Raw genomic sequence first — 15,897 nt, 5'->3', positions numbered from 1 at the left:
GTGGGGGTTAGGAGGAGGCTGCTGCTTCCTGACACCTAATACCAGATCTTATGGCTCTTTCAGTTTCAGTTAGGGTAGCTTTCTATTGATGTCTTCTGTGTTACCTATTTTGAAAATAATTTGTCCCCTTTTCAGTTAGTCATTTCATGGGGGCGGGGGGGGGGGGAGGGGGGAACCAGCCTGCTGGGTTGAAACAAAAACGTTGTGAAAGAGATTTAATCCCTTGCTTAGGAATGTGGGGATTTATAATTAAACTGATTCATTGGATGTTTGGCCGGTACTGGCAGGCGTAACACTGACTTTCACATGTGTTTTATGGAATAAATGTAGTTAATTAGCCTTATTCTCTATTCCTTGTATTTATATGCTATATGAAAAAATCAGCTATTGCTTATAGAACTTTCATTACTTGAGATCTGGCTTTGCAAGTACAGTTTTCTCTGCGCTTTTGAATTGAGGAAGGTATTAAGGGGGACCTCTGGAAGTCAGAGAGGAACAGATTAAACAGGAGCCTAATCAGAGTCCCAAGATGTTTTTTTGTTTAAGGAATTACTTTATTTTTATTTATATTTATTTATTTATTTATTTATGACTGTGTTGGGTCTTCGTTTCTGTGCGAGGGCTTTCTCTAGTTGTGGCGAGCGGGGGCCACTCTTCATCGCGGTGCGCGGGCCTCTCACTATCGCGGCCTCTCTTGTTGCGGAGCACAGGCTCCAGACGCGCAGGCTCAGTAGTTGTGGCTCACGGGCCTAGTTGCTCCGCGGCATGTGGGATCTTCCCAGACCAGGGCTCGAACCCGTGTCCCCTGCATTGGCAGGCAGATTCTCAGCCACTGCGCCACCAGGGAAGCCCCCCAAGATGTTTTGAAGGGTGGTTTGTTTGTTTTGTTTTGGAATGGAGGTGGTTGGTTTTTAGAGGGCTCCCTGAAGTGAGACTGATGATCTTAGTGGGTCAGTATTTGTCTTTCTTGTTTTCTTTAGGTTAATGTTTGAAATTTATTAATCAGATTGAATAAAATAGGTATCCTGCCCTAAGGGCTTTACTGCTTAGTAGAAAAGCTGTGATTTATAAAGTCACAACATAATGAAATAAAGTGATAATGAAAAGCCTTGGGCAGACTGTGTAATGTATTTTAGGCTATTTACACAGGTTGGTTTGTCTAATTACTATTATTATTTTTGTTCTTGTCAGAATTGTCTTTTCTAATAGTAGGATCCTTCACACTATTTAAACCAGATCTTGCTCGCTGCTGTAGAAAATAGGCTCAGAATTTCTTCGTAAAGTCCAAACTGGTCCTTTGAAAACTAACAGATGTTTGCCCTTCTCTCCAGTCAGTGAAAGGTGACAGTTACATGAACCCTTACACATTCCTTTCCTCTTTGCTTTTGAACACATTAAGTGGAAGTGGATTTGCATCCCTTTGGGTTTTTGACCAAAGCACATACCCATCTCCTTCCTGCCTCCCTGGAACTGGTTCAAGATTTGGAGAGAAGGGTTTGTTTAGGGGCGTTTCCCGTGTCTTATCTCTGAGCACATGCTAGGGTTGAATTTATTTTGACCCTGTGTTTTAAATTTGGATCCAAAGCAAGAGTTTAAAGTGCAACAGAAGAAAGTCCACTGAACTTTAGACATGAGGGATCCGGGGAGGAAGGTACGTACTTGCATTCGGAAGCTTTCTCATAGAGGTTGGCCATCTTTGTGCATACACATAATTGTAAACTGATAACTACTAGGCAAAGGGAGAATGCTTAAACGTATGTAAAGGTCTGTGTGGTGCTTACATTGTGTGTTTATGTGCTTACTTTTACAGTGATGACTCTAGTATTCATAATCTTTAAATTGATGGCGGAGCAAGTAAATTCTGAATTTTTATTTGAAAACCTTTTGGAAAAGCTTAGGATGGGTATTTGCAAGGAAAAAAATATGTCATTTGTGATTGATCTTTAAGGGAATGACTGAAAAAGTATATAGATATTTTAGGCATTCTATCATTTTGTCTTCTAGAGCATCAAATAAAGAAGGCTATAAATGGTTATTATTAAAGGTCACCCAGATTCTCCTCCAAGTTGAGAAGCAAGTCTCTCTTCATTGATTATTATTTATCTTTATCCAGTAATTTCGAGCACAGTACCTTGTATATATAGTAGGCTCGACTGATTTCTTTTTTGACTGATCTTTTCCAGAGCCTGGCCCAACTAGAGAATCTGTGCAAACAGCTGTATGAAACAACAGATACAACCACTCGACTCCAGGCAGAGAAAGCCTTGGTTGAATTCACCAACAGCCCTGATTGCCTGAGCAAGTGCCAGCTACTCCTCGAAAGAGGAAGTGTACGTAAGATTTGAAAAATCCTAAAGGGTAACAGGTTTAGGAAAATATATTCTGGTTCTGAGTTTAGGGGTGGATTGGGATAACTTCTGTTCCTTGATTTTTCTAGGTACCTCTGCCTTCTTAATTTTACTTTTAAAACGCACCACACCTGCCAGGTTGGCAAAAAAGGCCTTACAGACTCATCAGGGAAAATCTCATTGAGCGTATATTTTTGTCCTGTAATTTTTCATCTTGAATCAAATTTCTGGGACTCCTTTTCTGTTTTTCACACTTAAGTACCACTTCGTATCCTTTACAAAGAAGACAGGGCTGTATATAATTGACATTTCTTGTCCACAAAGTTCATGTCACCTTGTAAGATCCCTAGTCTTCTCTGTTTTTCCTCCCCTGTACCACAGCTGCTTCTTGTCTTAGAAGTGTAGGGGAAAAAATTACCTCGACAATGAAAATTACAGGAAGTTACAGTTTTTAAAATGTAATTAGAACCTCTTCCAACTTAAAAATGGCATGCAATGATCAATAATGCTTTTAATGAGACATGATTTGATTAAGTTAATATTTTTGGCAAGATGGAGGTCTTAGGAAGGGTAATTAAGCATCCAACCAGTGTATCATGAAAGGGCATCAAGAGAGTTAGAATCCCAGCTAGACCAGGAGCCAGCACTCTGCTGAAGACTAGAAGGAAATGTGAAAAGGAGGAAAGCAGTTAATTTGTTGAGAGTATAGAATTCTAGATGACTTCATTTTTGAATTTGCGTTAGTAGTGTTACAGAATTTATGCAGTAAAGTGAACAAATTATAGTTGGCTAAATAATATCCTTTAGTAGCTGAGGGAGCTAACTCTTTTCCCAAGTTTACAAGATTACAGTCATGGTCAGAGATTGTGTAGGGCTCTGTTCTATTTTCAGATTTTTTTGTATTTCTTTTCAATCCCTTGGCTCTAGGATTGATCCACTTAGATTTGTACTGTGGGAGATGGCACAGCTAGCTCTCATTTGACTCCCACTGGAGCCCCACAGTGTCATTTGTGACACTGTTAACTCCAGTCCTCATGTTGTCAGTCAACAGGCTGGAATAAAACAGGGTTGGTGCAATACTAAAAACACTTAATTATAGTGGGTTCTTCCTTTTTAATCTCTGTTGACTTCTTAGTGACTTAGCAGATTTATTGGAATTATATGCAGAAACCATTTACATGTTATATAGTGTATAGATATACACTATGTTCTATAGTTATAGTAGCCTCTCTTGCATTATTAGCGATTTGACACACCTGCTTTAGTCAGTTTAAACCATGTTCAAGGGTGTTGAATAAAAATCACATGTCAAAGTCACTTTTATAGATTTTTTCCATAAACTTAAGTTATTTTTATAACCGATGGGATGATGTAATGCCTATGGATAGCCTACTGTCTTAAGGACTTATAGTTTCATGGGAAATTATGTTCGACCCTTGAGTAAATTATTTTGATGATTCTGAGTCTGTCCCTGTTACGTGACATTATATAATGCAGCCACATGGGGGAATCTGAATTTGCACACGGCCCCTCCTTATACATTATGATCAGATAGAATACTCTGATTCTCCGTAAGGTTAAAATTCATTAAAATCCACACTTGAGAATGATAATGCTATTCCATTGCTTAGGGCATAATTTTTCTTTCTCATAAATAATTGTTATGAATTTACTACTAAAACTAGCATATACATTCCCCAAAGCTGTAGCTGATTGATAGTTGTGCTGATGGGAAGATACAACTGGGGATTAACTACCCAGCATCATGTGGTGGTTCCTTCTAATACTACTTCTTCTTGTCTTTTTTTTTTTTCCCCCTCTTTCTAATGCCATACTACAGGAATATTATGAGGTGAAACTTTTTGAGACATCATTATAACAAGGCTGTTGGAGGGAGAAGATTTCTTGATTTAAATGAAAGAAGAGATTTAGCTTCTTTTCTGAAAAGAGCCCCTCTAACTTCTGCCCCCTCAAAGTGATACAGATACCTGTATTAGATTCAGTTTGATCAGCCATTCACTTTATCCTGCCCTTTGTTCATGACGGGAATCAGCTTAATGAGCACATATGCTTTGTGGGGCTCATTTTTCCTTAGTATGTGACCCTTTAAACTCCTGAGCATCAAGTATAGCAAAGCCGATTAATTTTCTTGAATTTGAGAACAGATCTCCAAGTTAAAAACTTTATGACTGACTAACTCAATAAAACTGAATTCTAAGTCCTTTCCCCCCTCTTTTCACAGTCATCTTACTCCCAGTTACTGGCAGCTACATGCCTTACAAAGCTTGTATCGCGCACAAATAACCCTCTACCATTGGAACAACGAATAGATATTCGTAAGTAGAGAGTTGTCTTTTTTCTCTTAAAGAAATTAGTTTAGTGATGTTCTAGTAATAGTTACATTTATGTTGCTTGTCTGATAATGTTCTGAAATTGCTAAGCATACAGAACATCTAGAATCCAGTTTCTTTCCAGAATTTGGGCTTAAAAGTGAAGAGGACCCAGTATAATTGCTTCTAGTTAAAGCCTGCATTATCCCTTTGGTTTTCAGAAGGTTTCTTTCATTCAGTCTTTACTGTCACTAATAACTAAGAAAAACATTGTTAAGGATTTTGAATTCTGTGCAGACCATGCTATTTAACCATCGAGGGATAGATTCAAGGCTGCCTTACCTCAGACTCTTCATTGTGACACGTTGTATATTCTGAGTTGGAAAGCCTGTGAATCTTAAATTCCAAGTCCCATTTCTCAGTAGTGTGAATAATTAGGGAAGTTTAGGGTAAATAGTTTAAATTTACTACTTCTTAGACATTTAAAGATGTACACCCTTCCCTAGCAGAGCCTTCTACGACGTAGATTACTTTTGTTTTATAGGGAACTATGTGCTCAACTACCTTGCCACTCGGCCAAAGTTGGCTACTTTCGTGACACAAGCACTTATTCAGTTATATGCCAGAATCACAAAACTGGGCTGGTTTGACTGTCAGAAGGATGACTATGTCTTCAGAAATGCAATCACAGATGTCACAAGGTTTTTACAGGTATGATTTATGTATGTGATGGAATAAAAATGAGTGAAGCAATATATGCTTACTTATATATTGATCTATAAGTGGAATTACTTGGTATATATTCTTCTGTGTCTTTTTAACTCTTAATATGTCTCGGCTTTACATGTTTAGATGTCAGCACAAAACCTTCATTCTTTCTAATGCTTACATACCATTCCAGTTTAAAATACCATAATTCATTTAACTCTTATAGGTGGGCATTTAGTTAGTATCTATATCTTGACTTAAATAAGTACTTCAGTGAATATCCTAGTGTGCATGTGTGTATATATATATCTTTTTATACTTTGAGTTAAGTGTGTTTATAGTGTGAATTCCCAGCCTTTGAATTATTCAGTCAGAGGGATGTGTGTATTTTGGGTTTGCAAGGATATTTCCAAATTACCCTCAAGAAAAGTTGTTCCCTGCAACAATTAAAAGAATGCTTATTTCCCTGTACCTCCACCCTGTGAGCTCAGCTTTTTTATTTTTCCAGTTTCGTAGGTAGAAAGAATTGGTAGCTCAGCATTTGAGTTACGAATGAGACAGAACAGATTTTCATATGCTGATTTACTACTTATTTTTGTTTTTCTGTGAACTTCCTATTTATATCTTACGTACATTTTTTTATCGGGTTCTTTGCCCTTTTTTGTATACAGTCGCTTTGTAAATTATCTTACACGTTCATCATTTATCTTAAATGTGATTTGCTAGTTTCTCTTTCTGTGATATGTATGGTATGATACTTAAGATTATTTTTAAAATACAAAGGGTCTCAATTTTGATGAAGTCAGATTTAGCAGTCTTCTTTTATGGCAGGTTAGAGTTTATGTCTTGCAAAGCAGCAGTTTTAAACTACAGTTTCTTGCTACATTGTCTAGGCAGTTTTTTGTTTTTTTTTTTTAATTTATTTATTTATGGCTGTGTTGGGTCTTCATTTCTGTGCGAGGGCTTTCTCTAGTTGCAGCAAGTGGGGGCCACTCTTCATCGCGGTGTGCGGGCCTCTCACTGTCGCGTCCTCTCTTGTTGCGGAGCACAGGCTCCAGACGCGCAGGCTCAGTAGTTGTAGCTCACGGGCCTAGTTGCTCCGCGGCATGTGGGATCTTCCCAGACCAGGGCTCGAACCCGTGTGCCCTGCATTAGCAGGCAGACTCTCAACCACTGCGCCACCAGGGAAGCCCTAGGCAGTTTTAACAGCAGCACAGGACTCTGTTATTTCAAAAGTATGACTGCATTCCAAATGCTGAAATCAAGCTGCACAGGCCAACTCTTTCTGCCTTTTTTTTTTTTTAAACCAGGATAGTGTTGAATACTGCATCATTGGTGTCACAATTTTATCTCAGCTAACCAATGAAATTAATCAAGTAAGTGCTACAGCCTTCCTCATTGAAGTAAGTGCCATATTTTTTCTTAGTATTGGTGTTTTCTGCTGTGTGTGGGATGATCTTTTTTGGCAGTTGTGTGCTTTTGCGGTAAGTGATTAATGCCCTTTTGAAACAAAATAGTTCCATTGGGTTTCCCTCTGTAAGTGCAGTCTACCTCACTCTTATTATCCAGATCCCCTTCTGTCTCCGGAATATTTTTTCCTCTCATCTCAGCTTTCCTCAGTGGTATTAATGTTCATTGTTAGAGATGAGAGCAATGGTCCTAAGTCAGAACTTAGGAAACCAGCATCATTGGTGTGCCCCTTCTGCTGTATAAATTAATGTGTTTATAATCATTCAAAAATCAGTTCTCATGTGCTATTATTAAAGATTTTGCTGATAATCTTTTCAGAATGCACGAAACATTCTGCTAAATACCAGGTAATTTTTTTTAAATAGTCATCGATGTCACAGATTACTACAGAGGAAACACCAGTGGCTTTCTTTTGCTCTGGCTGTTATTTTTTAGTCATTTACTTTTGTATCCAGCTAAAATGTTAAAATTATTGAACAGGCCAGAATTAATATTAATTGTAACATCTCACCCTTCAGTTGTCAGCTATTAATTACATTGGCATCATTGTTGCTACTGCTCGTATTTATGCAGACATTTCTGTTAACCCTGAGAAATTTTAACTGCGTTGGTACTATCTTAAATGCACTAGCTTATAGTCTGTTAAAATCTGGAGTCCATATTGTGTTCTCTGTCACATGCAATCCCCATTGCGGTTGGTAATTATCAAAATAATAGCTCACACTTTTGAGTGATTTCTATGTGACAGGCACTGTTCTAAGCACTTTACTTATATTAATTTTATTCTCACAATAGTCCTGTGAGATAGGGACTCTGGTTCTCCCATTTCCTAGATAAGGAAACTGAGGCTCATCGTAAAGGTTGAATAATTTGCCTACAGTGTCACAGTTACCTGGCAACAGTATATGAATTCAAACCCACATAGGCTTATTGCAGAGCCTGTGCTCTTAGCAACTAACTTATTATTTACCCACTATTACCCTTGTAGTAAGAGAGCATGCGTTAACTAAGTACAGAGATTGTGGGGTTAAGGCTCTCCCCTTTGAAGCTTGGTTCCAGAAAATCCATCAGTGTTGGTATTTTTAAAATCTTCGAAATTTTGTCTTTCTTAAGAAAATAATAGAAATGTGTGTGACATACTTAAGATGTAATTATTCTCTGTATTATGATCAGTATAACAGATTATATATAGCATCTGGTATAGCATCACCTTTTTATCCAAGACATTTATGATAACACAGTGACACTGAAGCTAAAATCGGAACACTTTGAACCTCTATGTAGTTTTCTATTGGCTTTTTTTTTTTTTTTTTTTTTTGTTGTCATTTAAATCAGAAAGCATATTTCTGTTACCATTCCTATTTGAACTTAGAAATAAAATTAAGGGGGCATTCCATAACTTGGTTGTCTATCAGAAATCTTGCTGCATTTTTTCTTTAATGTGCTAAAAGCAAAATGAGCTCCCTCCTGGTTGAATTGAACAGTATATAGAAGAGATTTAAGCTTACAGTAAATGGTTGAACTGAAATTACTCTTGGCAACCTTGAAATTCCTTTATTGTACTCATTGAGTACCTACTATGTGTCATAAATAGAGGGTATACTAAAGAAGTAAAAGACTTAATCCTTGACCACAAAAACCTTTAAAATATGACCAGAAAGACAAGAACAGAGGAGTAAATGAGAGACCAATACAACCACTTAATTTAAGTACTCACTTCTGTGGTATAGACTACATGTTGAAATAGGTTAGAGAAGGAAGAGAGTGTTACAGGCAATCGTCTATCTTAAGTTCATGGCTGTTAGTCAATGACTGTTTTAGAAATTTTGTAGTAACTTCAGCCCTGACTAGATTGTTTACCAAAACCCAAGCCTTGCTACTGTCTGGTTTTGAGACTAAGCCACAATACAACATGATAGAAATTATTAGCGATGTCTTCCAACAGTTTGTTAAATTTTACCTCCCTAAGTGCAGAGGAAATTAAAACTTTGCAGTGGAGATACCTCTCCTTCTGTCTTCCCTCTGTATGCGGTAGAGACATGATATCCTGGCTAGCTGTTATTAGCAGCTTATTGTCATCTGCATTCTCTCACTAAATACGGTCTAACAGTAACTTAAATGTTTAAAATGTATTTTGTTATTTATGTTGGTCTTACTGACAATCCTTCTAGTTTACTTGAAGTCTACATGAAAATTTTTTTCTTTGCAACTAATTCTAAAACTTGCGTTGGTTTGTTTTTCTGCACAGGCAGACACCACCCATCCTTTAACCAAGCACAGAAAAATAGCCTCTTCTTTCCGAGATTCATCGTTATTTGATATCTTCACTCTTTCCTGCAATCTGCTAAAACAGGTGAGATTGTATGTTGGGACCTGCTTCACAGATCCTTTTGAAAGGATGAGAATAAATGGGGACTTGTTATGACCCCATGAGAGTTTATGCATCTCTTTAATCATCGTCATGTCTCACATAATACATATGTCCGAGCTGTTGAAGAAACTTACCAAACTGAAAGAAAGAATTGTGATTTCCCTATTTCACATCTATTCCCCTAGGTAAAGAGCAGTATGTGAACACTTATCCCATGCTCCTATTTTAAAGGAACTAGTTTACCACAAAGTTTGAGGCTTTTCTTGTTTGCTTTTTTTATATCCACATAAGATCTTCCTATGTGGAGTAAAAGCATCTTCACTTTATGGTGTTTGGATTCTCAGTGCTTTGAAAGCAGTCTCAGACTACATTGTTAGCATACTAAAACTAGGCTGGCTTCCCTGTCCCCTGCTGAGTTAACAGGCAGCAAATAAACAAGCAACATCTGTAAGGAAAAGTAAATTTTGAATTTTTAACATCCACTTAGATTTCATAACCTGAAGGGGTAGACAGTATCACAGAAGGAAATTACCAGTTTTAAAATAGAAAGTTGGTATTTCATTTATTGATAGACTTGAACTAAGGAAGAAATGTTACCTTGTGAGTTCTACACATGTATAACCATGTTTGGATGCTTTGTCGCTATAGAAAGCCAAATGGAATTAGCCTCTGGCTTTGTGTTCATTGGGGGTTTTCTGTTTGTTTTCTTGTTCTTGTTCTCGTTTTCCAGTGTGTCTCAGGTGTAGTATTAGAAGCAAGTTTGGATTCTTCTTTTGTCCCAGTTAATGATGTCCATCTTTTCCTTCAGTTACCTAGTTTTACTTCAGAATTCCCCAAAAATTCTCAGTTTGGACAAGCTGCCTCGCAAGAGCTGTTGTAGCTCACAAGCTGCCTTGCAAAAGCTGTTTCTAGAGGGAAAAAGCTTTCGAGAAAACTGAGCCTTGAAACCTCCTCTGATACTGATTCTGTCAAAAATAATGAGCCAGCCAGTCACTGAGGTCACAGCTGGTAGAAATTTGAATCTCATAGTCACCGTAGCTCTGGACCACTATTGAGCTATAGGCCGGTACACTGCTGATGAATAAATAAAATTCAGTGGTGATTTTGTTTTGATTGTGGTTTGAAAGATTTTTGTTGATGCTGGCTATGGTAATGTTAAAAAGAGGAAGGAAGGTAGGGCAGGGTGTAAAATTTACTAGAACTCCCTCCAGAGTTTAGCCCCAGCCCTGTCTAGAAATAATAAGGATCTAAAATGCAAATGAAGTAACCAAACATCCCATATTGCTTCAGAATTCACTGTGGCCACGATGCCTACAGCATATAAAGAGTAAGTGTCAAAGGGGGAATTTCTTTAAATACCAGCTTCATGTTTTTATAGTAAATGTGTTTTAATAGTAAATAAGGAGCTGGGAGTTTCATAGTGATGGAAGGACTTTGAAGGTGATGGAAGTGCAGCATCTTTTGGGAGAGAAACGTCTCTTGACTGTGTTGGAATACCGCCCTCCTTTTCTGGCTTAGCAGCCTCCTCGTAAGTCTGGTAGCAAGCTTGGAAGAGAGGAGTGATTGTTTGGGGCTCATTATGTGGTCATTTTTACAGGCTTCTGGAAAGAATCTGAACTTGAATGATGAAAGTCAGCATGGCTTGCTGATGCAACTGCTCAAACTCACTCATAACTGCCTAAACTTTGATTTCATCGGCACTTCTACTGATGAGTCCTCAGATGACCTGTGCACGGTACAGATTCCCACCAGCTGGCGATCAGGTAATATACAGTCGCACCCTCTGAAACAGGTTGCCTCTCCGCTCAACCTGGAGTCTGCAGGGTGGTCTCAGGAACCCCTGGCAAATCCCCTGCTTGCTCTTAAAGAAAACTTAGGATGTCAGTATGGGTCTTTTCAAAGTCAGAGAGAGGCTGTTGGAGGATCCCCCAGCCGGGGAGAACTCTTTAATTACTGGGTTCCTGACGGATGTGAGTTTGACCTTACGTCAATCACCTAGAGACTTCTGATATCTTACTCATTTGAGGGAATTTCTAACTTTAAAAACAAAATCAAATAAAAGAACTTGTGCTTATGCTTGGTACTGTATTCCTAAGGATAAAAATTCTTGCTATGAACAGAGTTCTGATTGTCTTAAGTTGTTTGAGAATCAGAAGAATGAATCCATTTCTTAGAGGAGCTAAAAACAAGTGCTTAAAAAAAAAAAAAAAAAGGGAAAACAAAAAGCCCCTATTAGCTTATCACTTTCAAATGAAATAAACATTCTGTAAGATAAGAAAGCAGGAAGATACGCTCCCCGATGACTGTATAGCACCGGAGTGTGCCAGCTGCATTGTGCGGACGTACTCAGTAAAGTGCTCTTTTTGTCTTTCAGCATTCTTAGATTCTTCAACTCTGCAACTGTTTTTTGACCTGTATCATTCCATCCCTCCTTCGTTTTCACCTCTGGTGAGTCAGGACCACAGTTTCTATTTCTAGAACGTAGCAATGGTGAATGAGCCTTATGTTCATTTTGTACAAAATCATAGAAGTAAAGCATAGAAATACTAGGGTTAGTTATCTAGCCTTTTGAGATAAAGCTTGTCACCTAAAGGTTCTCACAGTAAAGTCTTAATTCCTTCTAAATTGTTCCTGGGAATTCCTTCGTGGTCTGTTGGTTAGGAATCCATGCTTTCACTGCAGGGGCCCAGGTTCAGTCCCTGGTTGGGGAACTAAGATCCCACAAGCCGCGCAGTGCGGCCAAAAATAATTGTTCCTGTCTAATGACAGATTGCTGCAGATGTCAAGCTCTTTTGGTCTCCCTTTGTATCTGACTTTATACTATACCTCAAATTGCCACAGGCTAGAATGTGGGGAATTCACCTTATATTGTCTATTTGAAGATAGATAGAAGTCAAGACTAAGAAAATTTCTGAAAATCCCTCAAGCATATGTTACATAAGTGCTAAATGGAAGCTGTACTGGGATGGCATATTTGCATACTTATCCTGAATAACATTTGAAACCTCTTGGGAATGCTGCATTTCTCCTTTAAAGCAATAATTAACCTCCTCAAATCTCAAAATTCATTCAGTTCCTAAAAGGCGTTGGTCTGATATTTCAGATTGTTGGTATAAAATACCATGGTACAAAACATGCAGAGAAAATACAGTAAAGTAAATGGGTGTTTTGCATAGTTTTTCTGCAGTAGACTACTTTCCTGGTAATAGTAGTTTTCCAAATTAATGTGGACCTTCACTTTAGCAGAAACATGAATTCGTGTTTTTTGTATCGTTAAGTTTACTTCAGGAAAAAGTAACACACTTAAGAAGGGTAATTAATGAAAGGACTGTTTGTAAAGGGGTGGACAAAATTAAGGGAATCCAACAAGGGGTGGTGATGGACACGCCCTGGGGCTAGCAATAGTGGGGAGCCTCAAGGGGCAAGGGAAAGAAACCCTGGAGAGAGCTGAAGCTGTGACTTAGGGGAGGGCTGTTCACCAGAGGTAGAGAAACTCTGCCAACCATGGCCCAGCTGGGGGTGAGGAGGGGGCTCCTCTTTCTTCCTGCCCTTGATCTCCTGCTGGTACTTTCCAATGGTTGAAGCCAATGAGAAGCAAGAAGGCAAGGGAACTTGGCTGTTGTTAGTCAACAGAGGTCAGCCTCCCAGGGAGCAGAGCAGGGAGGCGAAGGGCAGAAAATAGATCTGGAGGGGCAAACAGAATATAAATAGCTAGCACAGTGGGGAAAGGGGAAAATGTTTTCATTACAAAACCTGTTTTCTTTAGGGCACAGATCTGACTTGGTTATTTCATTATAGCACTACATAGCAAAGGCTGATTAGCCAAAAGGCCTTAATAAAACAGAAAAAAAAACTAAATCTAAAGCATTATTTAAACTATGAATTGCTTGGTATTTTCAAGCTTTAAATATATATCTTAAACACAAATCAAAGAAGCCATCAGGGTGGTCAAAGAATAAAACGTAGATGACTTTCCAAACTATGGATTTAACTAGTTGTTACAGTCAACCTGGATGTAATGCTCTTTTTATTTTTCTTTTCATAAAGCTGTTTCAGCTATCCTAAGCTACATCCCCCTTGATCTTTTTTTTATATCATTATAATGGTAGCAGGGGTTGAAAGAACAGCATTAGTGCCATATGTAAAGAAGAATATTTACAGCAGGGGAGAGGGTAATGAAAATAGCTATACAATCTTTTTGATCATTTGTGTTTGGGTTGTGCCCTGCTTTAGGTATTATCCTGCTTAGTACAGATTGCCTCAGTTAGAAGATCCCTGTTTAACAATGCAGAGAGGGCCAAGTTTCTCTCTCACCTTGTTGATGGTGTTAAACGAATACTGGAAAACCCACAGGTAAGATTTTTGAGAATTTATTTTTATTTGTGTGTGTATATGTGTGTATGATTAGTATATGCCTATCTGTTATGGCTCCAAAGAAAAATCAATCTAGAGGTCACACTTAGCAGAAATCATAGAGAACAGTTCAGTCTGTCATCCTTCAGAAGATTTAAGTGAATGTATATTTGTAGATTTAAATAATACTTACCCAGAAGAGGAGCTTGTATCCTCTAGCTTCAGGAATGTAGGAATTCTGGGAAGGGATCCCCTTTGGTTGTTGTTGTTAATTTTTATTGGAGTATAGTTGATTTACAATGTTGTGTTAGTTTCAGGTGTACAGCAAAGTGAATCAGTTATACGTATACATATATCCACTCTTTTTTTTTAGATTCTTTTCCCACATAGTCCGTTACAAGGTATTGAGTAGAGTTCCTTGTGCTATACAGCAGGTTCTTATTACTTACCTATTTTATATATAGTAGTGTGTATATATCAATCCCAGTCTCCCAATTTATCCCTCCCCCTCTTATCCCCTGGTAACCATAAGTTTGTTTTCTACATCCGTGACTTGACTTCTGTTTTGTAAATAAGTTCATTTGTACCCTTTTTTTTAGATTCCACATGTAAGCGATATCATACGATATTTGTCTTTCCTTGTCTGACTTACTTCACTCAGTATGACAATCTCTAGGTCCACCCATGTTGCTGCAAATGGCATTATGTTAGGGAAGGGATCACTCTGAAGGAAAATAAGGATAGAGCTAGTCATTTTTCCCAAAGAAATTAAGAATCTAAAATTTGTTTTTTGTTTTCATTGCCATTTTTTTGAATGTACATTATTTACCTAAGTGTATAGGGCTACATTTAGGTGGGAGGGGAGCTATTTCTCGTTCAAATATTCATTCCATAACTCAGTTGCCCTTTTTGTCTTTTTCAGTCCCAAAGACTGAGCTAACACCTCCTTTTTTTAAGTATTTCTTCTCCACACTAGAAAATATCATAAAAACAGTTCACTTTTAAATATACTCTGCTCTCTCCCTCTTTTTAAAAATTCACTTATTCTATCAACAAATTGTATGGAGCCACCTACCATGTGCCCGGGATTCCGTGGTGAGCAAAACAAGACCTGCCCTCCTTCTCTCATAGAGGAGGACATACGTAAGGAAACAAGTATGCTGGTGTAGTATGCAAACAGACGGAAAGTGTTTGATATAAGTATATAATAAAATACATAAACATACTAATATAGGAGTACGTTTATTGTAGCAAAGACGATATAATGAAGTATGTGAAATATTTGTGTAACTTTGCCACTGTAGTTTAGTTGTGCTTAATGACAGATTTGACAGATGTGAAAATAAAAATCTCATTACTTTTCATTTGATTGGTGGGAAGCAAACAGACCAGTCACATCTTAGATCGTGCCCGTTTTCTGCCATTAATCAACTTTACAGCCCTGGGCAAGTAGTGTGGTCCTTCTGGGCTTCTGTTTCAGACTCTTCCAATTGAGGCTAATAACCCCATCTCACAGGATGATTATTATGGACAGATGAGATGTAATAATCCCTTTTAAAAGTGACTTTTTAAAAAATTGCTTTTAAACATTATACAAATGTGTCATTCTGAATGATGACCTGCAGCAGATTCCCCCCTCTCCTCATGCCATCCCAGATGTCATTCGGGAAGAAGTATAATGAATCACATTTTACATTTTATTTTCTTCCCTGTGCTGTCACCAGAGTTTATCAGACCCAAACAATTACCACGAGTTTTGCAGACTACTGGCCCGATTGAAGAGTAACTATCAACTGGGAGAACTAGTAAAGGTGGAAAACTACCCTGAGGTCATCCGATTGATAGCTAACTTCACAGTGACCAGCCTGCAGGTTTGTCTTTGATTGCTTGTCCCTTTCTTCCTAAACACAGGAACCTCTTCTCTTACTCATTGGTTTTATTTAACCTTGGCAGAAGTGAATGTAAGTATAGGGCAGCCCTGCACAGAGTGGTCACTACTGCAGCCTACTCATTCACGTTACAAAAGTTCAAGGAGTGTGGTTAGAGGAGCATGAGGGAACTGCAAGAATAATATTTAGATTCAAGACTGGGAGAATTCCCTTGTAGTCCCCCAAAAAAGGCAAGATTGGAACAGGGAGCTGGGCAGAAGAGTGAAGAGAGACTCAGCGCCCTCTCTTTCTTAGTCCTGTGTAGGCAGTGGTTCTCACAGGCGATGGCTTGCATCAAAATCGTCTGGGGAGCTGGATGAGAAATGCAGGTGCTTGGGTCCTACCCCCATCATTTGTGGTTCACTAGGTCCAGGGTGGAGCCTTGGCAC

General features: G+C 38.4%; 1 protein-coding gene across 2 annotated transcripts in view; it reads left to right on the top strand.

Annotated features, from left to right (window-relative positions):
- The window catches only part of XPO7 (exportin 7), an 86,634-nt gene that overhangs the window by 48,369 nt on the left and 22,368 nt on the right, over positions 1-15,897 (top strand). Inside the window, exons 2-10 of one of the 2 annotated variants that reach the window (XM_036855186.1) lie at positions 2,184-2,330; positions 4,591-4,684; positions 5,223-5,389; positions 6,697-6,762; positions 9,105-9,209; positions 10,825-10,990; positions 11,602-11,675; positions 13,461-13,580; positions 15,305-15,451. In XM_036855186.1, coding sequence (XP_036711081.1) covers positions 2,184-2,330; positions 4,591-4,684; positions 5,223-5,389; positions 6,697-6,762; positions 9,105-9,209; positions 10,825-10,990; positions 11,602-11,675; positions 13,461-13,580; positions 15,305-15,451 — 1,086 coding nt within the window. Of the gene's footprint in view, positions 1-2,183; positions 2,331-4,590; positions 4,685-5,222; positions 5,390-6,696; positions 6,790-9,104; positions 9,210-10,824; positions 10,991-11,601; positions 11,676-13,460; positions 13,581-15,304; positions 15,452-15,897 lie in introns of both variants that reach the window. The other variant, XM_036855185.1, reaches the window with a different exon arrangement.

This window comes from Balaenoptera musculus, chromosome 6 (assembly GCF_009873245.2).
Source record: "Balaenoptera musculus isolate JJ_BM4_2016_0621 chromosome 6, mBalMus1.pri.v3, whole genome shotgun sequence".
Classification (NCBI taxonomy): Eukaryota; Metazoa; Chordata; class Mammalia; order Artiodactyla; family Balaenopteridae; genus Balaenoptera; species Balaenoptera musculus.
The sequence above is the reverse complement of the archived record's forward strand: the minus strand, read 5'-3'. Positions and strand labels throughout refer to the sequence as shown.